The following is a 27,381-nucleotide window of genomic DNA, read 5'->3' as shown; positions in this document are numbered from 1 at the left end:
CACATAAAACTCTGATGAAGTAGTTTCCCTTACAGAGCAGGCCTTTATTACAGAGAACACTCTGGACATATTTTAATACAGTTACTTTTCCCTTCTTTCTCCCTAAGACTATTTTCCTCCTATTTTCACCATAAGAATCTGATGGAGCTCCTTGATTTAAACCCCAAGAAAGTGTGGAGACTCCCTAAGAGTGGGCACCTAGGAGTTTTTAACTCTCTGGTTTAGTTCATTCTCAGTCTCCAGCGGTTTTTCACAATTATCTTTAAAGTGTTTCTACCAGTTAAACTGGCTCTAGTGGCTTCTGATGCCTGTAAGCTGATCTTAGCTATGCTTCTCTGTACTTGCTTGTTTCTCTATATTTCAAGGTGGTGACTTGCCTTGTGAACTTAATTCTTAGGTGGATCTAAGAAAAGTCATTGATTTTTTTTATTTGAACAGCTTTTTTCTTGTTGTGAGGACAAGAATGACAGCTTTCAGGCTCTTTGTGTGTCCAAGGTGACACTGGAAGTCCTGCTGCGATTACTTTCACAGTAGAAATAAATGTATTTTGTACTTTGTGCGTACTTGTTTGATTATTTCTTTAGAATTAATCACTATAAGTAGAATTTCTGGGTCAAGGACTACGAACATTTTAAAGACTTTTGATTCATATTGTCAAACTGCTCTCAAAAACTACAATTTGCTTCTCCTAGCAACATAGTATAATTATTTTTGGAATTTTATAACTATGAGAAGGTTTTAAAAGTTCACATACCGAATAAGAATTTTTGCATATAAGGATTCTACTATTTTTAAAGAGAGGAATACTTTATTTTAACCTTAATTATACTAACCCCCCATTTTTGCTTATAATGCTAATGGGCTGATTCTTGATTTGCAGTTTTCAGAAGCGAATTGCTGATTGCCGATTTTGGCCCGTAGAGATCACAAGGGTTCCTCTGGTTGCTGTGCCCAAAGGGAAATCTGCTAAATTTGAAAAGGTAAATTTGTTCACTTAAAAATATTTGTAGAGGAAATGCTGGGTCAGACCCATCCTGTTACTCTGCTTCTACTTCTGATACCAAAGGAAAATGTGAACTGTGTGGCTGCTCCCTAGGGTAGCCAGCTTATCCTAATTTGCCTAATATTAATAATTTCCCAGTTTTAGTGCTGCAAGTCTCATGTATCAGGAAACTCCCTTGTTCCTGGCAAATCAGAATGACTGGTAACCCTAGTTCCCTGTTGTCTACTAAAAATTATTTAGACTTTATTCTCAGATATCAAGTTTCCCTTTAGCCCTTTGTTATAGTTTTACCACAAGTAAAACTATGAAATAGCCTTTGAATACATCAAAAGTAGCTAAATATTGGCTGTATGGTTCAACCTAATACATGTTTCCAAATTTATTCTAGACTGACCTACTTAAAATGTTTTAGCCTGCTAATTTTCATAGATGTGCTACTATTCTGAAAAGATATAGCTTTGATGAGCCTGGAACAAGTTCTCTACTGTTTTTTGTTTGTTTATGATAAAAATAAATGCATTTGTCCGAATGACTCTATTTCCAATTTACCCTACTGACTATGCCAACAGTTGCTTCCTATCCTACTGAAGAAGAAAACCACAGGAAGTAGGTCAATACATGTCTGCTGCAAAAGACCTTTTTTTAAAAAAAACTGAAATATAGTTGTTGCAAAATATTGTTAGTTTTTCAGGTGTACTTCATAATGATTTGACACTTACATACATTATGAAGTGTTCACCATGATAAGTTTAGTAGCCATCTGTCCCCATGTAAAGTTATTACAGTAATATTGACCACATTACTTATGTTGTATACTATTTCAGTATACCTCTGTGACTTATATTATATAACTGGTTGTGTGGACCTCTTAATCTCCTTAATCTCTCACCCTCTCAGTCACCGCTCCGTCGGGCAACTACCTGTTTTTCTCTGTTTTTGTTTTGTTTTTTATTCTTTCTTTTTGACTCCACATATAAGTGAGATGATGTGGTATTTGTCTTTCTGTGTCTGACTTACTTCACTTAGCATAATACTTTCTAGATCCATCCATGTTGTCACAAATGGCAAGATTTCTTTTTTTATGGCTGAGTAATATTCCATTGTATGTGTATGTGTGTGTAAATATATATATGCCACATCTTCTTTATCTTTTTAAATAAAGTTATTTGTTTGGTTTTGGCTTTGCTGGGTCTTAGTTGCTGCATGGGCTTTTCCCTAGCTGCACTGTGTGGATGCTCTGCTCTAGTTAACTGACGCACACAAGCTTCTCAGTGCTTGTTGCAGCGGCTTGTTGCAGAGCGTGGGCTCTAGAGTGTGTGGGCTTCAGTAGCTGTAGCATGTGGGCACAGTAGTTGTACCTCCCAGGCTCTGGAGCACAGGCTCAGTAGTTTTGGCACTTGGGCTTAGTTGCCCCGTGGCAAGTGGAATCTTCCTGTACCAGGGACGGAACCCATGTCTCTTGCTTTGTCAGATGGATTCTTTACTACTGAGCCACCAGGGAAGCCCTTTCTTTATCTATTGATAGACACTTAGGTCGCTTCCATATCTATTTTACGTAATCCCGTGATGAATATTGAAGTACATATTTCTTTTCCAGTTAATAATATTGTTTTCTTCAGGTAAATACACCAAAGTGAAAATGCTAGATCAGATGGCAGGTATATTTTTAATTTTTTGTGGAACCTCCCTAGCGTTTTCCATAACGGCTCACCAGTTTATAATCCCATTGACAGTACATTGTTGTACTGTTGTACTGAGAAAAGACTTTCCTTTTCTCCACATCCTTGCCAGTCCTTATTGTCTTTTGATGGCAGCTATTCTGACAGGGGACTTCCCACATGGCTCACTGATAAAGAATCTGCCTTCCAAGACAGAAGACACAGGTTCGATCCCTGGGTTGGGAAGATCCTCTGGAGGAGGAAATGGCAACCCACTCTAGTTTCCTTGCCTGGAAAATCCCGTGGACAGAGGACCCTGGTTAGCTGCAGTCCATGGGGTTGTAAAATGTTGGACGCAACTGAGCACACATGCATGCTTTCTTACAGGTGTGAGATGATATTTCATTGTGGTTTTGATTTGCATTTCCCTGATGGTTATTGATACTGAACATATTTTCATGTATCTGTTGGTCATCTGTATGCCTTCTCTGGAAAAATGCCTATGAAAGTCTTCTGCCCATTTTTAAATCCAGTTTTTTTTTTTTTTTTTTTTTTGTGATGTTGTGTTGTATGAGTTCTTTGTACGTTTTGGATATTAACCACTTTTTGAATATATAGTTTGCAAATATTTTCTCCCATTTAGTAAGTGGCCTTTTCGTTTTGCTCATAGATTCTTTTCCTGTGCACAAACTTTTTAGATTGATATAGTCCAATTTATTTTTACTTTTGTTTCCCTTGCCTGAGGAGTCATATCCAATAAATACTGCTGTCAAAGAGTGTATTGCCTCTGTTTCCCTCTAGAAGTTTTATGGTTTCAGGTGTTACATTTAAGTCTTTTATCCATTTTGAGTTTAGTCTTGTATACATTTTGAGAACGTAGGCCAGCTGATTCTTTTGCATGACCAGTTTCCCCATCAGCATTTATTGAGGAGGCTGTATTTTTCATTGTGTAGTCTTCTCTCCTATGTTAAATTAATTGACCATACGAGTGTTATTTCTTTACCTTCTGTTCTGTTCCATTGATCTGTGTGTGTGTTTTTGTGCCAGTACCATACTATCTTTATTACCCTAGCTTTGTAGTATAGTTGGAATCAGGGAGCATGATATCTTCAGCTTTATTCTTCTTTCTTGAGATTGTTTTTGGTTATTCAGAGTCTTTTGTGGCTCCTTTTAGAGCCTTTATAGCCTCTTTTTGTGGCAAATTTTAGCATTATTTGTTTCACTTCTGTGAAAAATGCCCTCGCTATTTTAATAGGAATTGCACTGAATCTTTAGTGTCTGGAGTAGTAGTATTTTAACAGTGTTAATTCTTTCAATCCATAAGCATCATATATCTTTACATTTGTTTGTGTCATCTTCAGTTTTTTCCTTAGTATCTTGTATCTTGTACTTTTCAAAGTGCAAGTCTTTTGCCACCTTAATTCTATTTATTCCTAGATATTTTATTCTTTTTGATGCATTTTTAAATGGGAGTGTTTTCTTAATTCTTCTTTCTGATAATTCATTGTTAGTATGTAGAAATGCAGTGGATTTCTGATATTGATTTTATATCCTGCAAATTTATTGAATTCATTGAATAGTTCTAGTAGTTTTGGGGTGGCATCTTTAGGATTTTCTATATATAATACCATGTCTGCAAACAGTGGTAGCTTTATTACTTCTTCCTTTCCAATTTGGATTCCTTTTTTTTTTTTTTTCTGAGTGCTCTGTCTAGGACTTCTAGTACTATGTTGAATAAAGGTGGTAAGAGTGAGCATCCTTGTCTTGTTCTTGATCTCAGAGGAAATACTTTCAGCTTCTTACCTTTGAGGATGATGTTGGCTTTGAATTTGTCATATATGACCTATATGATGTTGAGATGCATTTCCTCTATGCCCACTTTGTTGAGGGTTTTTAATTATAAATGGATGTTGGATTTTATCAAATGCTTTTTCTGCATCTGTCAAGAAGGTCATATGATTTTTATTCTTCAGTTTGTTAATGTGGTATATTGCATTGATTAATTTGTGGATATTAAGCTCCAGGAGTTGGTGATAGACAGGGAAGCCTGGCATGCTGCAGTCCATGGGGTCGCAAAAAGTCGGACATGACTGAGCAACTGAACTGAACTGAACCCATCCATACATCCCTGTATTAAATCCCAGTTTGTCATAGTGTACAATCTTTTTAATGTATTGTTGAATGCAGTTTCCTGATATTTTGTTGAGGATTTTGAAATTTATATTCATGAGGGATATGATTTCTAAAACAACATAATGTTATCATATGAAGACAGGACTTTAAGTCTAATTTCTGATTATCGTTTTTGTCTTGTTTTCTTTTTTTTTTGGTTGTGCTGCATATTCATTGCTGAGCATAGGCTTTCTCTAGTTGTGGTGTGTGGGGGTTACTCTGTAGTTGTGGGCTTCTCATTGTGAAGCACAGGCTCTAGGTGCACGGGGTTCAGTAGTTGCAGCACAGGAGCTCAATAGTTGTGGCTCATGGGCTTAATTGCTCCATGGCATGTGGAATCTTCCTGGACCACGGATCAAATCCATGTCCCCTGCATTGGCAGGTGGATTTTTATCCACTGTACCACTAGGGAAGTCCTTTGATATTGTTATAATCAGCAAAATCAAAGAGATTACTTTTAACCTTGTAGAAGTTAAATGTGTTTTCCTTCATTTAATTGATTTTTTCCTTGTAAATGTTTTCTATGGCAAACCATACAACCATTCAAAATTATGTTAATATATATTTACTGACATGTTCTGCATCTTTGTAATGAGAATTTATATGAGATTAGGGTTGACAAATACATGATGGCAGACTGTCATTCATCCTTCATTCATGGCAGTTATTACTGATCAATCAAAGTATTCTTTCCTTTTTAACCCATCCTTTTGAATCCAGATAAGGATGTAGAATCTTTGTCAACACAGTATTCTAAAACACCTCCAGTAATATTAGAATTTAAGCATAAGTGAAATCCTGTTTGTCATCACTGGTCCAGATGATTTATAAGGCTCTTTTCATTTATATGAACCTGTGAACTAAAGCTAAGGCCACAGTCTGATTTCTTTTAAGCTTTTGTTATTGTTATTATTGGGGTTTTTTTTGCAAAGTTTCATTTTTTCCTAAGAATCAACATGGTGAAATTGACTCTTTGGTTGAATATACATTATTAGAGTATTTGCTGATCAAACTACTATCTTTACTATTAATACTGTTAATATATATTATCTCAGTGATCATGGTATTATTAAACACACTTATACATAAATAAGCAGAGACCCAAAATGTCTATATAACTGGCTCAAATCAAGTAGCATAGCTAGTTCCTAAAGTCAGGTCTTTGCACTGCTCAGTCAGAGCTCCAGACCTTATGCTACATTACTCTGTAACACTAACAGCTATCTGTTTTTATTCCTTTAGACTGATGATGAAGGTCAGTTTTCATTTCATGGTGTGGCTTATGTTAATATGGTGCCATTGCTGTATCCAGGTGTAAAGAAGATTCGGGGAGCTTTTCATGTTTACCCTTACCTAGATAGTACAGTCTATGAAAAGGTAAGAAAAATTAGTATAGAAGTTATCATCCTAATTTATTCTTATATATGTGTTTACTTATATCTTTAGCACACACATCTTTGCAGTTGATATTTGGAAACAGTTGATACACTGGGATGTTAAATATAGAGCCTTGAAGTCTTTTGCCCTCGAATCTTAAAAACTTTAGGATAACAAAAAGCCCAAAACTGGAAACAACCCAAATTTCTATCCACAGGTGTTCAGAAAAACAAATTATGTGGTATAACCATACAATGGAATACTATTTGGCAATAAAAAGGAATGAGCTATTAAATATGCAATATGGATGAACCTCAAATGTATTATGATAAATGGAAGAAACCAGGCAAAAGAGGGTACATACTGTATGATGCCAATGAAATACAGTTATCAGAAAGTAGAAAGCAAATCAGTGGTTGCTTGGGAAGAGGGATAGAGGGAAGAATGGATTACAAAAGAAATATGAGAAAAAATTTAGAGATGATGGGAATATTGGTTATTCTAACTGATGAAATTGAATACTTTAAATATGTAATTTATATTAAAAAGCAGAGACATTACTTTGTCAACAAAGGTCCGTCTAGTCAAGGCTATGGTTTTTCCAGTGGTCATGTATGGATGTGAGAGTTGGACTATAAAGAAAGCTGAGTGCCAAAGAATTGATAATTCTCAGCTGTGGTGTCAGAGAAGACTCTTGAGAGTCCCTTGGACTGCAAGGAGATCCAACCAGTCCATCCTAAAGGAGATCAGTCCTGGATGTTTATTGGAAGGACTGATGTTGAAGGTGAAACTCCAATACTTTGGCCACCTGATGCAAAGAGCTAACTCTTCTGAAAAGACCCTGATGCTGGGAAAGATTGAGGGCAAGAGGAGAAGGGGACAACAGAGGATGAGATGGTTGGATGGCATCACCGACTCAATGGACATGAGTTTGGGTAGGCTCCGGTAGTTGGTGATGGACAGGGAGGCCTGGCATGCTGCAGTTCATGAGGTCTCAAAGAGTCGGACACGACTGAGCGACTGAGCGACTGAACTGAACTGATACAGGCATGCGTGCGTGTGTAGTCACTCAGTCAGATCTGACTCTTTGGGACCCTTTGGACTGTAGCCCACCAGGCTTCTCAGTCCATGGGCTTCTCCAGGCAAGAATACTGGAATGGATTGCCTTGTCCTCCTCCAGAGAATCTTCCAAACCCAGGAATCGAACCACGTCTCCTGTGTCTCTTGCATTGGCAGGCAGATTCTTTACCCACTGAGCCATTGGGGAAGCCTCTTATATAGGCATACCTTATTTTATTGTACTTTGCTTTATTATTCTTCACAGATGTTGTATTTTCTTTTTACAAATTGAAGGCTTGTAGTAACCCTGAGATGAGCAAGTCAATGGGTGATATTTTCCAGCTGCACTTGCTCACTTTGTGTCTCTGTGTCACGTTTTGTCAATTCTCACAGTATTTCAAACATTATTGTTTTATTTGTTATAGTGATCTGTGTTGTTACTAATCTAATCATTTTGGCCTTTTTTTTTTAGTGAAGAAGTATTTTTAAATTAAGACCTGTACATTGGTTTTTGAGACATTGCTATTGTACACTTAATAGATTACAGTATAGTGTAAACATAACTTTTATTTGCATTGGGAAACCAAAAAATCCATGTCTTGCTTTACTGCAATTATTTGCTTTATTGATGTAGTCTGGAACCAACCTGCAGAATCTCTAAAGTAAGCCTATATTTCAATTTTACCTCAATAAAGTTGGATACAAAATCTTTAGAATAATGCAAGAAGTCTCTTGTGTTCAGTATGCAAAAATTTAAATCCATGTGCTGATTAATGAGCCAAAATATGGTTCTTTCTATTTTCAGATGTTAAAATACAAATTATTTATTTATTTAAGAGAAAAATCAGTTTTATCATGTTGCTTCTTAGGAGAAAGTGCAGCTTTATAAAAATCCATAATTGGAGAAGGAAATGGCAACCTTCTGCAGTATTCTTGCCTGAGAAATCCCATGAAGGGAGGAGTCTGGCAGGCTACAGTGCATGGGGTAACACCTAATTTTATCTTGGCAATTTTTAATTTTTCCTCCCAAAGAGGCACTCCTCAGTCATGTGAGTTTCGACTCCAATGAATCTAGACTGATCCCTGACTCAAGATACTTAAGAAAGACATTTATAATGATGATGCTCATAGATTTTATATATGCCTTGAAGACTTACATACCAAATCTTGTACACAGAAAAATGAGTCATCTGTACACTGAAAAGTCAAAAATAATAGTTCCTATGTGCTGGGAACATGAGAAAATATTTTTTCTCCTTTTTTTTTTTTTAAAGTTTTCCATGGGGGGAAAAATAGTTTTCCGTGATTGGGAGAAGTTTTTTCAAAAATGGTGAAAAGTGAATTTTACAGAAACCCAGTAAATAATTTTCAAGAAAATTTTAAAAGCAAAAACAAATATAACCAAAATTCCATGACTCCAACAAAACTATTTTAAGTTATACACTTTCTTTGCTATGATTTGACCACATTCACGGTTTCATAGTTACAACAAAATAAATATAATTTACTTACTAAAAAAAATCAATAATAACAAAAACATGTTACTATTTCATCATTATTAGGACAGCTATTACTCAATAATAGTCATGAAAGACCCATCATCCCTATTTGAAAACCAAATGAGTAATAAACTCTGTATAAGTATCCTTTGAATCAGAAGTCAGGTTTATAGGGATTTGTCTGAAATAAATAATAGGATCAAAGCCCTTGTATTCATGAAAACTTTTGGGGATCAATAATAGCAAAACTAAACTTAAGACTGAATGTCTAATAATAATAGAGGATGAATTAATAGATTATTGTAAATAAAAATGGTAGAACTTGCACCCATTAAAAATATAAGCAAAAAAAAAAAAGAAAAAAAAAGATAAGCATTATGGCTTCCCTGGTAGTCCAGTGGTTAAAGAATCCACCTTGCAACACAGGAGACAGGTTCAATCCTTGGTTCGGGAAGGTCTCATACGCTGCAGGGAAACTAAGTCCGTGCATCACAACTACTGAAGCCTAGAGCCTGCGCTCCACAACAAGAGAAGCCACCATAATGCAAAGCTTGGCACCTCAACTAGAGAGCAGCCCCCATGCTCCGCAATTAGATAAAGCCCAGTGCAAAAGAAAAAAAATTAATGAAGTATATATACTTTGGAAATAGAAGTTTTTAAAAAGATAAACATGCTTTGTAGATACTTAAATGCAAAAAAGAAAGCAAAAATTTTGCATATAGCATAGATCATGATAAATTCCAAATGAGTTTACCAAAGTTTACTAAAGTGAGTTAAATGTGAAGTCTATAGAAATTGAAGTGGCTATTAATTAAATATATGAATTAAGGGAAGACTTCCTGTGCTTGAGAAGAATGAAAGGTATAAAAGATTTAGATTGCCAAAAAATAAAAATCTTCTATACATAGAAGAAACCATCACAAGCCAAATTACAATGTACCTAAAAAATCAGGGGAAATGTGTGAATATGTATCAGAATGATGACTATTATTCCTAAAATATAAACTACTCTAAGTCATTTCAAGGTGTTTTTGGTGAATCTGAGGGAAATAATATATCATAATCAAAAAGTTATAGGCTTTGATGTCAGGCAGTTTCTAGATTGAATTCTGGAACTTCCAGACTAGTTACCATTTACTGACTTTAGGCAAGTGACTAAATTTCTCTCAACTTTATGCGTTAGTAAAATGGAGACAGTATTTGTTTCCTATAATTGTTTTACATATTAAAAGAGATAAAATACGTAAAGCACTAGAGATATAGTTGACACACAGACATTTTTATTTATTACTTTTATTATATGCATGTGAAGAAGATTATTCAAATTATTCTTGGGAAAAACTTAAAAAACATGAACAGATACATGTGATAGTCTGTTAAATGAAAAAGGATGTAAAACTACATCCACTATGATCACAACTTTTTATAAATACATAATCATAATTTTTTAAATATATGAAAAACACTTCAGAGGAATCACTTCTGGCTATGTCTGAGTGACAAGGTAGTCAAATTTTCTCCCCCTAGAAGCAATTATAAATCTCAATATGTTGACAAAATGCCATTTCAGCACTCTGGAAATTAACCAAAGACATCAATGAACTGAGAAGTATTAATGCATGAAAAACTGTGGAGTTTGAGGCATTCTTGCCAACATCTGCTCCTAAACCACCACCTCCTCCCTTTTATTCTGAAAGTGAAAGTCACTCAGTTGTGTCTGACTCTTTACAACCGCGTGGGCTGTAGTACACCTGGCTTCCCTGTCCTTATTCTCTTCTGGAGTTTGGTCAAACTCATGTCCATTGAGTCAGTGATGCCATCCAACTGTCTCACCATCTGTCATCCCCTTCTCTTTCTGTCTTCAATCTTTCCCATTATCAGGGTCTTTTCCAATGAGTCAGCTCTTCACATCAGGTGGCCAATGTATTGGAGCTTCAGCTTTAGCATCAGTCCTTCCAATGAATATTCAGGGTTGATTTCCTTTAGGATTGACTGGTTTGATCTCCTTGCTGTCCATGGGACTTTCAAACGTCTTCTCTAGCACCACATTTTGAAAGCATTACATAGATATAATTTATATACGATAAAAGTAGCATAAAGGATGGAAAATAAAATGGAGCTGTAGTACAATAAAGTTTCCATTTTTACAAGAATTAAGTTAGGCTCAATGTGCAATAGATTGTGATTAGTTCAGATGCATATTGTGATCTCTAAAGCAACCTCTAAAAAAAGTATGTGTGTCGGTACCGTACACATGGGAAGGTCCCCTGGAGGAGGCATGGCAACCTGCTCCAGTGTTCCTGCCTGGAGAATCCCATGGACAGAGGAGCCTAGTGGGCTACAGTCAGTAGGGTCACAAAGAGTTGGACATGACTGAAGCAACTTAGCACTCACTCACTCACCATACTCATGCATAAAAGTATATATATATATATATATTTAATATTAAAAGAAGGCACTTAAAGGAGGAACAGAGGAGCAAAAAAGACAAGATATATAGAACACAAATAGCAAAATGTCAAATATAAATGTAAATATTTTAATAATAACACATGTGAGTAGTCTAAACACACCAGTTAAAGGAAAGAGATTATGAGATTGGATTTTTTTTAAAAAGTCGGGATTTGAGAAATCAAATATATGATATCACTTATGTGTGGAATCTAAAAAATAATACAAATGAATCTATATACAAAACATAAACACACTCAGATTTAGAAAATAAACTTATGTTTACCAAAGGGGAAAGGAAGTGAGGGGAGGGCTAAATTAGTAGTATGATATTAACAGATACAAACTACTGAACATAAAGTAAATAAACAACAAAGATTTACTTCAGAACACAGGGAATTGTTTTCAATATCTTGTAGTAATCTATAATGTAAGATAATCTGAAAAATGTATGTAACTGAGTCACTTTTCTTTTTTTTTTTTTTACTGAGTCACTTTTCTGTATACCTGAAACTGACAACTATAAATCAACTATATTCAATAAAAAATCAAGATTCAATGATATGCTATCTATAACAAATACATTTTGACTCAAAGATACATAAGTTGAAGTAAAAGGATGAAAAAGATACACCATGCAAATAGGAACAGAGCTAAGTGGCTAATTTATATCAGACAAAATAGACTTCAAGATGAGTAATATTACAAATATAGCGTGGCATGTCAATTAATCAGGAAGATAGGATTTATAAATTATAATTATATATAATACATGTGTAAATAATAAATGTATGTACGTCTTAACAGCAGAACCTTATTATGCATGGAGCCAAACTCAACAGAATTGAAAGAGGTAATAGGCAATTTGGCAGTTAACATTTAGAAATTTCAATATTCTACTCTTAATACTTGGCAGAACAACTGTTTAGAAAAAACTTTGTTAAACATAGTTTATGTTTAATAATTAATTATGTTTATAATTAATAATAAACAAAATTATTTTAATATAGAAAATCTGCATTAAATGTAAACATAATCTTTATTAAACTTACCATATGTGTGTATGTGTGTGTGCTCAGTCATGTCTTTGCACCCCTATGGACTGTAACCCACCAGTCGCCTTTGTCCATGGGATTTTCCTGGCAAGAGTATTGGAGTGGGTTGCCATTTCCTCTTCCAGGTGATCTTCCCAACCCAGGGATTGAACCCATATCTCCCGCACTGCAGGCAGATTCTTTACTGCTGGGCCACCTGGGCTTCCCCAAATTTACCATGTGAAGTGAAGTGAAAGTCACTCAGTCATGTTCTGACTTTTTGCAACCCCATGATCTGTCCATGGAATTCTCTAAGCAAGAATACTGGAGTGGGTAGCCATTCCCTTCTCCTAGGGATCTTTCCAAACTTACCATACAACCCAGCAAATCATTCCTAGGAACCTACCAAGAGAACTGAAAACCTGCTTTTACACAAAGGCATGTATATGAATGTTGATAGCATTATTCATAATAGCTAAGAAGTCACAGCAATAAACACCCACAACTAGTGAATCAATAAGCAAATTGTGGCACATCTATACTAGGGAATCAGTTCAGTTCAGTTCAGTTCAGTTCAGTAGCTCAGTCATGTCCAACTCTTTGAGACCCCGTGGATTGCAGCACGACAGGCCTCCCTGTCCATCAGCAACTCCCGGAGCCTACCCAAACTCATGTCCATTGAGTCAGTGATGCCATCCAACCATCTCCTCCTCTGTCATCTCCTTCTCCTCCTGCCCTCAATCTTTCCCAGCATGAGGGTCTTTTCAAATGAGTTAGTTCTTTGCATCAGGTAGCCAAAGTATTGGAGTTTCAGCTTCACATCAGTCCTTCCAATGAACACCCAGGACTGATCTCCTTTAGGATGGACTGGTTGGATCTCCTTGCAGTCCAAGGGACTCTCAGGAGTCTTCTCCAACACCACAGTTCAAAAGCATCAATTCTTTGGCGCTCAGCTTTCTTCACCGTCCAACTCTCACATCCATACCTGACTACTGGAAAAACCGTAGCCTTGACTAGATGGACCTCTGTTGACAAAGTAATGTCTCTGCTTTTTAACATGCTGTCTAAGTTGGTCATAACTTTCCTTCCAAGGAATACTAGGGAATACTATTTAACAATAAAAAGGAATGAACTACAATTAATGTAATATGCCAAAAATCATTGAATTTTATTTTTCCAGAGCAAAACTGGGAGAATTCATTTCCTTGTCTCTTTTGGACTTGCTGCTGAAACAGAACCTTATTTCGCCTTTATTGATCATCTGCTCCATTCTGGAGCTTACTTAGATATTGCCCAGTGAACTCTGTTTTTAATATTCATGGACTAGCAGTCTTTAGTACCATCCCCTTAGCCTAAACAGAAAAGATCCAAAATTGTAAGTGCTTCATTCTGTTTCAACCAAGCAGAAAAACAGATTCTCATAGGAAGATGCTGTTTAGACCTGGAAAGCAGTTTTTTTTCCCCCAAAGTCATGAAATTTTGACTGTACTTTAAATGGGTAAATTGTATGGACAACAAAACAACAAAGCTGTTTTTAAAAAGGAATGAACTACTGATACATGCTGTAACATGGATAAACCTCAAAAACTATGCTAAGTGAAAGGAGACATAAATGACTGCATATTGTGTAATATCACTTACATGAAATGTTTTCTTCTCCAGAGATGTTAACATTTGAAAAAATTTGCATCTTAGAATATATGAAATGCAGCAATTGTGGTAGAGGTGGCCGAATTGTCAGTAGTATTTAGTATTCATAATTTTTCTTTAATATTGCCATACTATCTTTTAGCAGGTTTATTAAGGTGTAGCTGACATATAAATTGCATATATTTAAAGTGTACAATGTAAAACTTTTAATGGAGGTTTGCGTATGTGAAACTATCACCACAATCATTATAATGAAAATATCCATTATCCTCATCTGTTATCCTTCTCTCCCTCCTCTGTCCACTTTTTGCGGAGAGGGCAGTCTCATTTCTTTCACTTATCATAAATTACATTTAGATTCATCCTTGTTGTTTAATTATAAAGTTAAGATTCTTTTCTAGTTATTTATCTATAGTTTGAATTTTCCCATGCATAGTTTTACTTTAAACTTGCACTATTCTTCCAATTATAGGTGATAAGCCAGTAGTATTTAAATAGATAATATTTCTTGTACAGAAATAAATTCTACCACTTAAAGTTAATCTGAAATTATGTGTCAAAGTTTAAACACTTTCTGGTACCAAGTTATGAGAAACCATAACAAGCGAGGTTGAAATTTCTCTTACTAGTTTAAAAACCAGGGTAGACAGCTAATTTTCTATGAATGGTTTTACCAGTTCAACAAGTATGGCAAGGCAATTAAGCTTTTTTGCTTCTATTTATCTCTGATTGTACTATACTAAAATTATCTGGAAAACTAAATGATGTTAAAGACTAATGTGCTCAGAGGTCCCTCTACCCTTATACATAGTGAAGTAAGTCAGAAAGAGAAAAACAATATACTATATTAATGTATATATATGGAATCTAGAAAAATAATATTGATGAACCTATTTGCAGGGAAGGAAAAGAGACACAGATGTAGAGAATGGACTTGTGAACACAGGGGAGGGAGAGGGTGGGACAGATGGGGAAAGTAGCATCAGCATATACACACTCTCCGGTGCCGGCGGGATAGCTGGTGAGAAGTTGCTGAGTAGCGCAGGGAGCCTAGTCTGCTGATCTGTGATGTCCTGGAGGTGTGGGATGGGGGAAGGAAGGAGACTAAGGAGGGAAGGAACATATATATAATTATGGCTAATTTGCCTTGTTGTATGGCAGAAACCAACACAACATTGTAAAAATTTAAAAAGCTCAATAAAAAAAGAATAAAGTTGTGTTTTTTTTTTAAGTTTGTTTCATTTGCCTGTGAGTAATTACATTTTTTGTTTGTTTCTTTTCAGACCAAGTGTTTATTTAGCTTGTTCCGGGATACTGGCCATAGTTTGATTCAGAATAATAAAATAGGAGGAATCAATTCTCCAGTGTCTAAACCAGTTGTTTCTAAGAACCTGAAAGAAGATAAAACAGTCAAAGAAAAGGATATGGAAGGAAAGCCTAAGCCTGGGGATGTGGTAGGTTGTTGAGAAGTTGATGATTTTGCTGGTTTTGTTACCTTCCAGAGGCTTGCACTGATTTCTCTTTTGATGAATTGCTTCAGTTTAATTGACATTTTGATGCAACATAATGGTCCTTGCTCCTGCTGTTGTGGAGACCATGTAAGAATTGAATTTTTGATGTGTGCTTATTTTCTTTCAGCAAGTACCTAGTATAAAATCTCAGAGCTCAGATACTCCTTTGGAAATTGAACCTTCCCTTTCCAACAATCCAGAAGGACAGGTAACTATGCATGAAGAGTTTGAAAATTAAGTTTGAATCCATCAGTCCTTTACTAAGCAGGATTGTATCATATAGTGGAAAATGCTCAGGAAAATTCATTTTCTGAGTAACCATCCCATATTTGCCATGACTAGCTTATGACCTTGAATAAGGTCATGTCTTTGTCTTGTTGAGACTCTAAAATGAGTGGATAACAGATTAATTTCAAGGTCCTTCCTAGCATTAAAAAAATTATGTCTCATTAATTATGCTTATTAAGCACTATTAGGGATGTAGAGATATATCATCTGCAGCATTTATTCATATGCTCTCAGGACACTCAACACTCTGGTGGGCAAAACAGACTGGTGCATAACTAACTGTAAGACAGACACTTGATGAATGCTGCAGTAGAGGTATAAATGAAAGCACTGTGTGGACTCAGGAGTCAGATGAGGCAGTCTCAGAAGTCTTCAGGAATGGGTGGCATCCAAACTAAGTAGTGAAAGATAAAGAGAACCCTCTGCCAAATGGAGACGGAAGGAGAAGAATTTCAGCATCAGAGAATAGCTTGAGTCAAGACATAAAGAAGGTAGCAGAACTCAGGGTATGTCAATTAATTAGTGAGAAATGGCAACCCACTCCAGTATTCTTGCCCGGAGAATCCCATGGACAGAGGAGCCTGGCAGGCTGTAGTCCATGGGGTTGCAAGAGTTGGATACGACTTAGCGATTAAACCACCACTACCATCGTGATACAGAGAAATGAAAAGAAAGTAATGGCTCTAGAAGGAGGTGATAAAGAAGAGAGAGACTAAGTTGGGATTTAGAAATGCTTTGAAAAGCTTGCTGAAAAGTGTGGGTTTCATTCTGTGGATGATGAGGGACTCTTAAGCCTTATCTTAGGGATGCACATTTAAGTTTTTAAGTTATGTAGAAATAATACCTCATGAGTGTATCAGGGCAATACTCTTGCCAGGATATGGAAAAAAGAGATTGAAGTTGTGGTAGGGGATTCAGATGTCAGTGTATATGTTTTTCTTATAGTACAGATGAGTGTTAATGATGGTTTAATCTAGGGACAGGGTTGTAGTAAAGAAACTAAAAAACCCTCAGAGGCAAGGTATGAAATTTGACAACTTTGGGTGTTGAGGAATAAAAGTTAAAAATAACTTGGGTTTCAAGCCTCACTTTCTGGAAAGATGACAGAATCATTAGAGAAAAATAAAGATAGTGGTTATTATAGGGGAATGATAAGTCCAGTTTTGGACCTGATATATTTAGGATGCTGGCAAGAATCTAGGTAGAAATGTCCCAGGTTGAAGTTTATAGATGGTACTTAGGAGGGTGTGAGTGGGAATGTCAGAAGGTTATGAGATTATTTCTGCAAGACTCCTGAAAGATGTTTGCTAGAAGAAAGAATGGCATTCACTTAAAAGAATTCTAGGAATAGTATTGAACAAATTAAACAAGACTTCAACTGGGGTAGATGTTTTCAAGAATAAAATTGAAAACCCTTTTCTGCAAGAGATAACCACTGCCACTATTTTTAAAAAATATTTATTTATTTATATACTATGGCTGCCCTAGGTGTTTGTTGCTGCGCTTGGGGCTTTCTCTAGTTATGGCAAGCTGGGGTTACTCTTTGTTGCGGTGTGCAGGCTTCTCCTTGCAGAGGCTTCTCTTTGCCCTTCTGCATGTGGGATCATTCCAGACCTGGGATCGAACCTGTGTCCAGTGCATTGGCAGTCAGATCCTTAACCACTGGACCACCAGGGAAGCCCCCCCACCATTACTATCTTTCTTTCCAGTTATTTTTCTATGTAAAAAATATTTTAAGTCAAAATCACACTATATATGGTTAAATATACAATTTTCTCATTTATATTGTGAGCATTATAGTACTAAAATTTTTTCATGAATATGTCTTTTCCTGGAAAGACTAAATTAGAGGAAAATGTCTTTACAGCAATATGTAGAAGCAGGGACTTACATTGTGTTGGAGATTGAACTGGACAAAGCCTTGGTTCCGAAGAGAATGCCAGAGGAACTAGCCAGAAGGTGTGTGGTGATGGTTCTCCTACTTGTTTTGCAAGACAATTTAGGTGACTTCTTTTAAAGGAAGTCATTTTGTCCACATAAATATAATTTTTCTTGGGTTAAGCAGCAGACAGTTTTCTGGGTTTTTTTTTTTTTTTTGGGTGTTTTTGTTAAATGAAGTCTTTTTCGTTACTTTTGTCTTCTTTTAAAAAAAGCCGTATATGCCAATTACAAAAATTTTGAAAATTTCAAGATCAGCAAGAAAAAGAAATCAACAGGAAACTGTCTAAAAATACCCAGATTTCTTTCTACTCACCCAATGATAACCTTTTTTAATACCTTGGTATTTATCTTTTTGAAGTTATTGTCAGTCTCTGTATTACACACACACACACACACACACACACTGCTCTCATATAATATATGTAATTTTTTAGAACTATTTTTATATTGTACCACAGTGCTTTGATTGTGTTTATAAGAAGTTGTCTGTTTCATTAAGGTTATCCAATTTATTTATTGGGTAAATAAATTATATATAATTTATATATAATCATATAATTATTCATGGTATCCTTTATTATGGATAATATGGTATAATTATTCATGGTATCCTTTATTATCTTTCTTATATATATAAGATGGAGAATAATGTCTCCATATATATGAGGAATCCCTCTACATTTCCTCTCAATCCTCATGCCATTTCCCTACCAACACCCTGCACCCCAGGCCTAAGCAATCACTTATCTACTTATTGTCTGTATAAATTTGCCAACTCTGGAACATCTCATTTAAGTGGAATCATACCAATGTGGTCTTTGTTGACTGGCTTCTTTCATCTAATATAATGCTGTGAAGGTTCATCCAGAATGCAGTGTGTATCAGTACTTCATTTCCTTATTGTTGAATAGTATTTCATTCTATGAATTTACCACATTTGGGCAATTTATTCTTATCATAGCATTCTGTAATGATTATATTAAAGTGGAAATCAATTCATATAACTCCTCTCTTCAGAAGCTACCAGTGACTCCCATCATACTCTGAGTAAAAGTCAGAGTATAATGACCTATATGGGGCTGGCTATGTATTCTGCATGTATTTTCTCCTCATTTTTTTTGGTCTAGCCAAAGTGGCCGCTTATTGCTCACACATGCCAGGCATACTCTTGCAGCAAGGCCTTTACATTTGCTGCTTGCTTTTCCTGTAATTTCCTTCACCCCAGATATCTACATGACTTGTTTCCTCACTTCTATCAGGTCATACTCAAGTATTATCATCTCAGTGAAGCTTTCTCTGGTGAAATATGCTCCCCAACTCCACTACTCCCAACCCCCAACATAGTTTGGGGAACTATGTTATTTTTCTGTGTGGAACATATCACTAACATATTTATCTTATTTATTGTCCTAACCAACTAAAATGTAAGTGCCATGAGGGCAAGAACTTTTGTCTTTGTTTAATACTCTATCCCCAGCACCTGGAAGAGTGCCTGGTGGATAATAGGCACTCAATATATATTTTCAATGAATGAATAACATTGTCTCTGGAGAGGAAACTGGGTGGCTAAACAAGGTTGGCAGGAGACCATTTACTATATATTGTTCCATATCTCTTAAATTTTGAATCATATGGATATATTATCTGATAATATAGATAAAATTAAAATTAGGAGTTATGAGCAAAGTCTAAAATTACATAGAACCTGTCCTCACTTTTCTTTTCTTTTTGGCCATGACACGTAGCTTGCAAGATCTTAGTTCCCTAACCAAGGATTGAACCTGGGCCACTGCAGTGAAAGCACCAAGTCTTAACCAGTGGACCACCAGGGAATTCTCTCATACATAGAGCCTATTAAATAAAAATTGGATTTGTGAATTTTTTGGTAAATTTCAAGACAGTATAGTATACCTAAGTAGGAATCTGAAACTGTAAGAAGGAAGAACTATAATTCCATTTGTGTGTGCGCTTAGTCGCTCAGTCTTGTCTGACTCTTTCCAACCCCATGGACTGTGGCCTGCCAGGCTCCTCTGTCCATGGGGATTCTCCAGGCAAGAATACTGGAGTAGGTTGCCATGCCCTCCTCCAGGGGATCTTCACAACCCAGGGATTGAACCCAGGTCTCCCACACTGCAGGCGGATTCATTACCAAGTAAGCCACCAGGGAAGCCCCTAATTTCTTTTGGGTTCTTGTAAGAACTCCTGAAAATGGAAGGTAAAAGTTTTGGTGTAAGTAGTTTAACAGTGATAAAATGTATTTTCTTATTCACTGTTTTTTTTTTTCTACTGTAAAGTTTGATATATTTGCTATTGCTTAATGCAGTCTTATAAATTATGACCAGAAGTATACTTTTTATCCTTATTGTTACTCAGTCACTCAGTTGTGTCTGACTTTTTGCCCCATGGACTGTAGCACATCAGGCTTCCCTGTCCTTCACTATCTCCCAGAGTTTGCTCAAACTCATGACCATTGAGTCAATGATGCCATCCAACCATCTCGTCCTCTGTTGCAGCCTTCTCCTCCTGCCTTCAATCTTTCCCAGCATCAGGGTCTTTTCAAATGAGTCAGTCCTTCGCATTAGGTGGCCAATGTATTGGAGCTTCAGCTTCAGCATCAGTCCTTCCAATAAATATTCAGGGTTGATTTCTTTTAGGATTGACTGATTTGATCTCCTTGCAGTCCAAGGGACTCTCAAAAGTCCTCTCCAGCACCACAGTTCAAAAGCATCAATTTTTCCTACTAGAGAGGAAAGAAAATCTTCCACTTGTTTGTACCATTTATATTCCCAAAACTTTGTGTTTTCAGAGACTCTACCAAAAATCATAACAGCTACTGTTAGTAGCTACATAAAGCTACTAAAGTCAGAACACCCATCTGTTTCTAATGCCTGAGTCATGTAGCTTCTTGTGTACAAGAGGTTTTTTAAAAATGTATAAGGGTAAAGCTTGGGCTCAAATTAGCCAGAAGTGCAACTTAGCTACTTTCCAGGTAGCTATTTAGTGGCTTCCTACCTTCCTTCCTAGTCCACAGTTATATGCTGTTCTGAAGTTCACATCTAGGTTCTCACATGAGATAATAGCATAGTGGTTGAGTGTGATGGGCAACTGACCCTTGATATCCCTCACCCAAACCTTTGGATATGGGAAATAAAAGAACATACATCTGGATATAAGAAAGTTTGTGTGTTTTTTTTCTGATACAGGGTCAAGGAAATGATTCCTCCAAGGCCACCTCTTACCCGTAGGACAGGAGGAGCTCAGAAGGTAAGTGCCAAAGCCAAGGTGAAACTCTGAGATGTTAAGTGCACCCACTTGAAAATAGGGCATGGGCTCTTCAGTATGTTTTCCAGAAGGGGTGAGAAATTGTAGCTTCAAATATTTTCCCTCATGCTTCTTTCTGACCAGTGGCATCCAATGAATAACATACAGTGTTTAATCTTTGGCTGATGGTTTCTGAGATGGGAAGAAAAGGGCAATTTATACCTAAAATATTATTGAATGTAAAACCCAATCCAGTTTCAGACTTTCATTCCATGTCTTGATCTCTCTGAGGCCCCTTTACCAGACATTTTGTATTTTTCTAGGCGGTGAGTGACTACCACATGCAGATCAAGAACATTTCTAGAGCCATTCTGAATGAATATCACAGTATGTTTGGAAAACAAGTAATCAAGACTGGGAATGATATAGATAGTGAAACCCTGGAGGAGCAGAAGTGCCAGCTCAACTATGAACTTAATTGCTCTGGAAAATACTTTGCTTTCAAAGAACAACTCAAGGTAAATATTAATTTATTAAACCATGGATTTTTATGAAGCATCTTCTCTGCATATGTAGTTATCATTTCTTTTCCAGTTATGTTCAGCTTTTTTCTACCTTTCTTGCTACTGGTACAAAGACCTATGTTCTCTGTGACAGGCTGTCTAGAGACATTCTTCCACTCCTATATAGTCTTGGTGTGGTTCAGTATCCATACTGAGTGTAAGCTTGTAATAAACTAATTCCTCACTTGAAGTTAGGCCAGATTTGGGGCCAGATGTCGTGTTGCACTAACAGGCAGACACTGTACCTGATGTTGATTCCATGACACTTTTCTGTTTCCCATTGCAAACCTTTTCCTAGCCTATAGAATCACTAAGATTTGAGAAATATTTACTTAATAAAAATTTCCCAAATAATAATGGCTAACATTTATTGAGTATTTGTTATATACAGACAAGTTTTTAAATACTTCATATTTTACTAATTTAATCCTCACAACAACTATAAGAGAAAGGTACTCCTCATTTTATAGATAGAGAATTGCAGTATTTAGTTGGTTAAATAATTTGCCCAAGATTACAGAGCTAGTAAAGGTCAAAGATGGGATGTACATTCAGGCAATCTGGCTCCAGACTCAACATTCTTATTTGCTATAGTGCAGTGCCTCTCTATATACATTTATTATGTGCTCTAAACTGTACCAAACAGATACAAAGAAAGTATGTGGAAATAATAAAGTGAAAAGCAAATGATACCCTTGGAGACAAGAGGCTATTCTCAGGTGGCATAGGCACATCTCAGTTTGATTCCTGGTTCTACTATTACTAGCTGGATGACCTTCTTCACCTGTTATTTCTCTTTGGCCTCTCAATCCTCTTTTGAAATAAGATAGGAATACCAGAAGTACATATCCATTTAATAAATGAGGAAACCGAAATACCAAGTATAAAATAATATAAGAGGTTGTACAGTGGCAGGATTAGAACCAGGATTCCATTGTTCAGTCTCTCAAATCAGGCCTTTCTCCTTTTCTCCCTTGAATCATGTTGCCACCATGAGAAATATAATGCATAAACATAATGCTAAGGTTTTCTTTGGCTTTATGACTCTCTTTGCAAAGTGTGAATCCTGTATTGACCATATTGATGATGATGGTAATGTCAAGGAAAGAATGATGTCATGAAGACATACTTTGATGTTATGCAAAGTATGTTGATTGGGGGAAGATCAGAGAACCAACAATCTAGTAGTCACCAAGGAAAATCAGTTCACCTTCTGGATTTCTGATGAGCTTTAGATCAGAAGCTCAAGGGAGGTGTGTGCTGTTAGCATGCTGCTGAACTGTGCTATCAGATGGTGATACGTGTCTCTTGCAGCATGCTGTGGTAAAGATTGTGAGAGAGAAGTACTTGAAGACAACATCATTTGAAAGCCAAGAGGAGCTGCAGAAATTTATCAGTGAGCTATATGTTTTCTTGGTGGATCAGATGCATGTGGCCTTAAACCAGGTAGGTGCTTTAGAACTAAGCACTCGTCCTTTTCTCTGTAGGTCATCAGGGTCTCCTCTAAATAATTCCTTTCTTCTTGCCTCTTTTCTTCCTTAACTCCATAGACATTTACTGGGGTAGCTGCTCTGTGCTAGGAATTGAAAACACAAAGATCAGTGAGAAACTGCCTAACTTATAAGACTAATTTTGGAAAAAATAAGGGGGAGTCCTCTTTCATGCAGTCTCAAAAACTGCAGAATGATCTCTCTTCGTTTCCAAGGCAAACCATTCAATATCATGGTAATCCAAGTCTATGCCCCAACCAGTAACACTGAAGAAGCTGAAGTTGAACAGTTCTATGAAGACCTACAAGACCTTCTAGAACTAACACCCCCAAAAATTGTCCTTTTCATTATAGGGGACTGGAATGCAAAAGTAGGAAGTCAAGAAACACCTGGATAACAGGCAAATTTGGCCTTGGAGTACAGAATGAAGCAGGGCAAAGGCTAATAGAGTTCTACCAAGAGAATACACTGGTCATAGCAAACACCCTTTTCCAACAACATGGAGACTCTACACATGGACATCACCAGATGGTCAGCACTGAAATTAGATTGATTATATTCTTTGCAGCCAAAGATGGAGAAGCTCTATACAGTCAGCAAAAAAAGAGACTGCGAGCTGACTGTGGCTTAGATCTTGAACTCCTCATTGCCAAATTCAGACATAAACTGAAGAACGTGGGGAGAACAACTAGACTGTTCAGGTATGACCTAAATCAAATCCCTTATGATTATACAATGGAAGTGAGAAACAGGTTTAAGGGCCTAGATCTAACAGACAGAGTGCCCGATGAACTATGGATGGAAGTTCGTGACATTATACAGGAGACAGGGAGCAAGACCATCCTGAAGAAAAAGAAATGCAAAAAAGCAAAATGGCTGTCTGAGGAGGCCTTACAAATAGCTGTGAGAAGATGAGAAGCGAAAAGCAAGGAGAAAAGGAAAGATATACCCATTTGAATGCAGAGTTCCAAAGAATAGCAAAGAGAGATAAGAAAGCCTTCCTCAGCTTATCAATGCAAAGAAATAGAGGAAAACAATAGAATGGAAAAGACTAGCGATCTCTTCAAGAAAATTAGAGATACCAAGGGAACATTTCATGCAAAGATGGGCTCAATAAAGGACAGAAATGGTATGGAGCTAACAGAAGCAGAAGATATTAAGAAGAGGTGGCAAGAATACACAGAAGAGCTGCACAAAAAGGATCTTCACGACCCAGATAATCACAATGGTGTGATCACTCACCTAGAGCCAGACATCCTGGAATGTGAAGTCAAGTGGGCCTTAGGAGGCATCACTACGAATAAAGTTAGTGGAGGTGATGGAATTCCAGTTGAGCTATTTCAAATCCTAAAAGATGATGCTGTGAAAGTGCTGCCCTCAATATGCCAGGAAATTTGGAAAACTCAGCAGTGGCCACAGGACTGGAAAAGGTCAGTTTTCATTCCAATCCCAAAGAAAGACAATGCCAAAGAATGCTGAAACCACCGCACAATTGCACTCATCTCACACGCTAGTGAAGTAATGCTCAAAATTCTCCAAGCCAGTCTTCAGCAATACGTGAACCGTGAACTTCCAGATGATCAAGCTGGTTTTAGAAAAGGCAGAGGAACCAGAGATCAAATTGCCAACATCCGCTGGATCATCAAAAAAGCAAGAGAGTTCTAGAAAAACATCTATTTCTGCTTTACTGACTATGCCAAAGTCTTTGACTGTGTGGATCACAATAAACTGTGGAAAATTCTTAAAGAGATGGGCATACCAGACCACCTGACCTGTCTCTTGAGAAACCTGTATACAGGTCAGGAAGCAACATTTAGAACTGGACATGGAACAACAGACTGGTTCCAAATAGGAAAAGGAGTAGGTCAAGGCTGTATATTGTCACCGTGCCTATTTAACTTATATGCAGAGTACATCATGAGAAACACTGGGCTGGAAGAAGCACAAGCTGGAATCAAGATTGCCGGGAGAAATACCAGTAACCTCAGATATGCAGATGATGCCACCCTTATGGCAGAAAGTGAAGAAGAACTAAAGAGCCTCTTGATGAAGGTGAAAGAGGAGAGTGAAAAAGTTGGCTTAAAATTCAGAAAACTAAGATCATGGCATCTTGTCCCATCACTTCATGGCAAATGGATGGAGAAACAGCAGAAACAGTGGCTGACTTTATTTTGGGGGGCTCCAAAATGACTGCAGATGGTGATTGCAGCCATGAAATTAAAAGACACTTACCCCTTGGAAGGGAAGGAAAGTTATGACCAATCTAGACAGCATATTAAAAAGCAGAGACATTACTTTGTCAACGAAAGTCCATCTAGTGAAGGCTATGGTTTTTCCAGTGGTCATGTATGGATGTGAGAGTTGGACTATAAAGAAAGCTGAGCACCAAAGAATTGATGCTTTTGAACTGTGGTGTTGGAGAAGACTCTTGAGAGTCCCCTGGACTGCAAGGAGACCCAACCAGTCCATCCTAAAGAAGATCAGCCCTGGGTGTTCATTGGAAGGACTGATGTTGAAGCTGAAACTCCAATAGTTTGGCCACCTGATGCGAAGAGCTGACTCATTGCAAAAGACCCTGATGCTGGGAAAGATTGAGGGCAGGACAAGAAGGGGATGACAGAGGATGAGATGGTTGGATGGCATCTCTGATTCAATGGACATGAGTTTGGGTAAACTCCGAGCATTGTTGCTGGACAGGGAGGCCTGGCGTGCTGCAGTTCATGGCTTCACAAAGAGTCGGACATGACTGAGAGAGTGAACTGAACTGAACTGATCCTCTTTCAACTTCCTAGAAAAATTAATTTCATAACTGTCATAGATTTGATGAATAAAAATAAATATAATCAGCTATGTACATTGTGGAAGAAAAATTATTCTATTTACTCTGTGAATGTGTGCAATTCTCAATTTTTTCCTCAAGATTTGTAATCAAAACAAAGAAAAACTATGAGTTTTCAGATATTATACTTGAATGACAATGACACTTCAAATATGCCTTTTCTATCTGACTGGTCTCCTCCCACTTGTCTGTCTATATTTTCACAGGTTATATCTTACTGTCATTTGCTCATTTTTTAAAGATGTGTGCAGTTATGATTTGTTTGAAAACAGTGACAAAGTCTTTTTGTCCCCTTGGTAGTTTCTAACCAGCTATACCTCCCCAAGGCCTCTGTTCTACTTGTTCTTCCCTTTACTGTTGTTTCCTTCTCTGCTACCATCACTTTTTCTTTCACCTGTTCAACATTCCTGGAAGAGATAGGAGAGGAGTGTCCAATATCCTAGGATTAAGATAACAATCTTACACAGATAATTTGGATGATCTGATTTGGAAAGCCCCTGTCTAGTAGAGGAGACAGGCACAAAATACAGATAATTGCAGTGGGGTGAGCTAAGTGCTGTAACAGCGATGTATCCATGGCAGATGAGGTTAGGGGATGCATAAAGAAAAGGTATCAACTTCACCCTGAGATCTTTCAGGGAAGGAGTCACAGAGGAGCTGTGACAACCTGGGCCTTGAAGGCTAAAGAGAACCTCTCCAAATACATGTTTCAGAGCATTTGAGTCATAGAGGACATTGCAAAGGCTTAGAAGCTTGGAAAAATATGACACATGCCAAACTGCATATAGTTAAGGAGCAGAGGTTGAAGTGGGTGAGGGACAGAGAAACAGTGAAACCAGGAATCAGTTTGGTAGCATGGATGGAGTGTTTATATGCCACACTAAGAAGTTTTGACATTTTTCCTTATTAGCAGTTGAATGCAATAAATTTAATTGTTTTACACTGGGGAATAATATGATTAGAGTTCCATTTTACAAAAAAACATTCTGATAGCAGTATGTAGGATGGGTTAGAGGTGATGAGCTGGTGATGTGGTGAACTGGTGATGTTAACTGATTATTCCATACTATGGAGGAAAAGAGAGAAAAGATTCTTAAATTTAAGGCTTAGTGACTGGGTAGCTGGTAATAACATTGACTAAGATAAGAAATGCAGCATAAGGAAATTTGCCGGAAGACAGGTGATGTTGTATTCAGTTTTAAACATTAGTTCTTACAGGGTTTTGCTCAAGAGAGAAATCTGAGCTAGAGGTAAAATTTGGGAGTCTTTAGTATATGGATGCTAGTCAAACAACGGCCATAGATGAAGCTGTCAAGAAAAGCATGAGTAGAGAGAGAGGTAAGCTGGTGGCAAAACCCTAGGAAATAGCAAAATTTAATGGGCGGATGAGTAAAAAATTAATGAAGGAGACAAGTAAATTGTTGAAAGGGTGAAAGACCCAGAGACAGTGGTATTTCAGAACCCGAGGGAAGAAAATTTTACGAAAATGGTCAGTGTTGTTAAATACTCTGAGGAGCTCAAAAAATACAAAATCTGGGGTTGGTGGAGGAGAGGTTGGACAAAGGAAGTCAAAAAGTACAAATCT

At 37.0% G+C, this 27,381-nt stretch overlaps 1 protein-coding gene across 2 annotated transcripts in view; it reads left to right on the top strand.

Annotated features, from left to right (window-relative positions):
• Nucleotides 1-27,381, top strand: part of CFAP70 (cilia and flagella associated protein 70) — an 86,545-nt gene that overhangs the window by 20,976 nt on the left and 38,188 nt on the right. For both annotated transcript variants that reach the window (XM_061161786.1, XM_061161787.1), the window contains 8 exons: nt 881-980; nt 6,076-6,210; nt 15,187-15,357; nt 15,542-15,622; nt 17,570-17,661; nt 20,847-20,907; nt 21,228-21,422; nt 22,782-22,913. In XM_061161786.1, the coding sequence (XP_061017769.1) occupies nt 881-980; nt 6,076-6,210; nt 15,187-15,357; nt 15,542-15,622; nt 17,570-17,661; nt 20,847-20,907; nt 21,228-21,422; nt 22,782-22,913 (967 nt within the window). The remainder of the gene's footprint in view (nt 1-880; nt 981-6,075; nt 6,211-15,186; nt 15,358-15,541; nt 15,623-17,569; nt 17,662-20,846; nt 20,908-21,227; nt 21,423-22,781; nt 22,914-27,381) is intronic.

This window comes from Dama dama, chromosome 15 (genome assembly GCF_033118175.1).
Source record: "Dama dama isolate Ldn47 chromosome 15, ASM3311817v1, whole genome shotgun sequence".
NCBI lineage: Eukaryota > Metazoa > Chordata > Mammalia > Artiodactyla > Cervidae > Dama > Dama dama.
The sequence above is the reverse complement of the archived record's forward strand: the minus strand, read 5'-3'. Positions and strand labels throughout refer to the sequence as shown.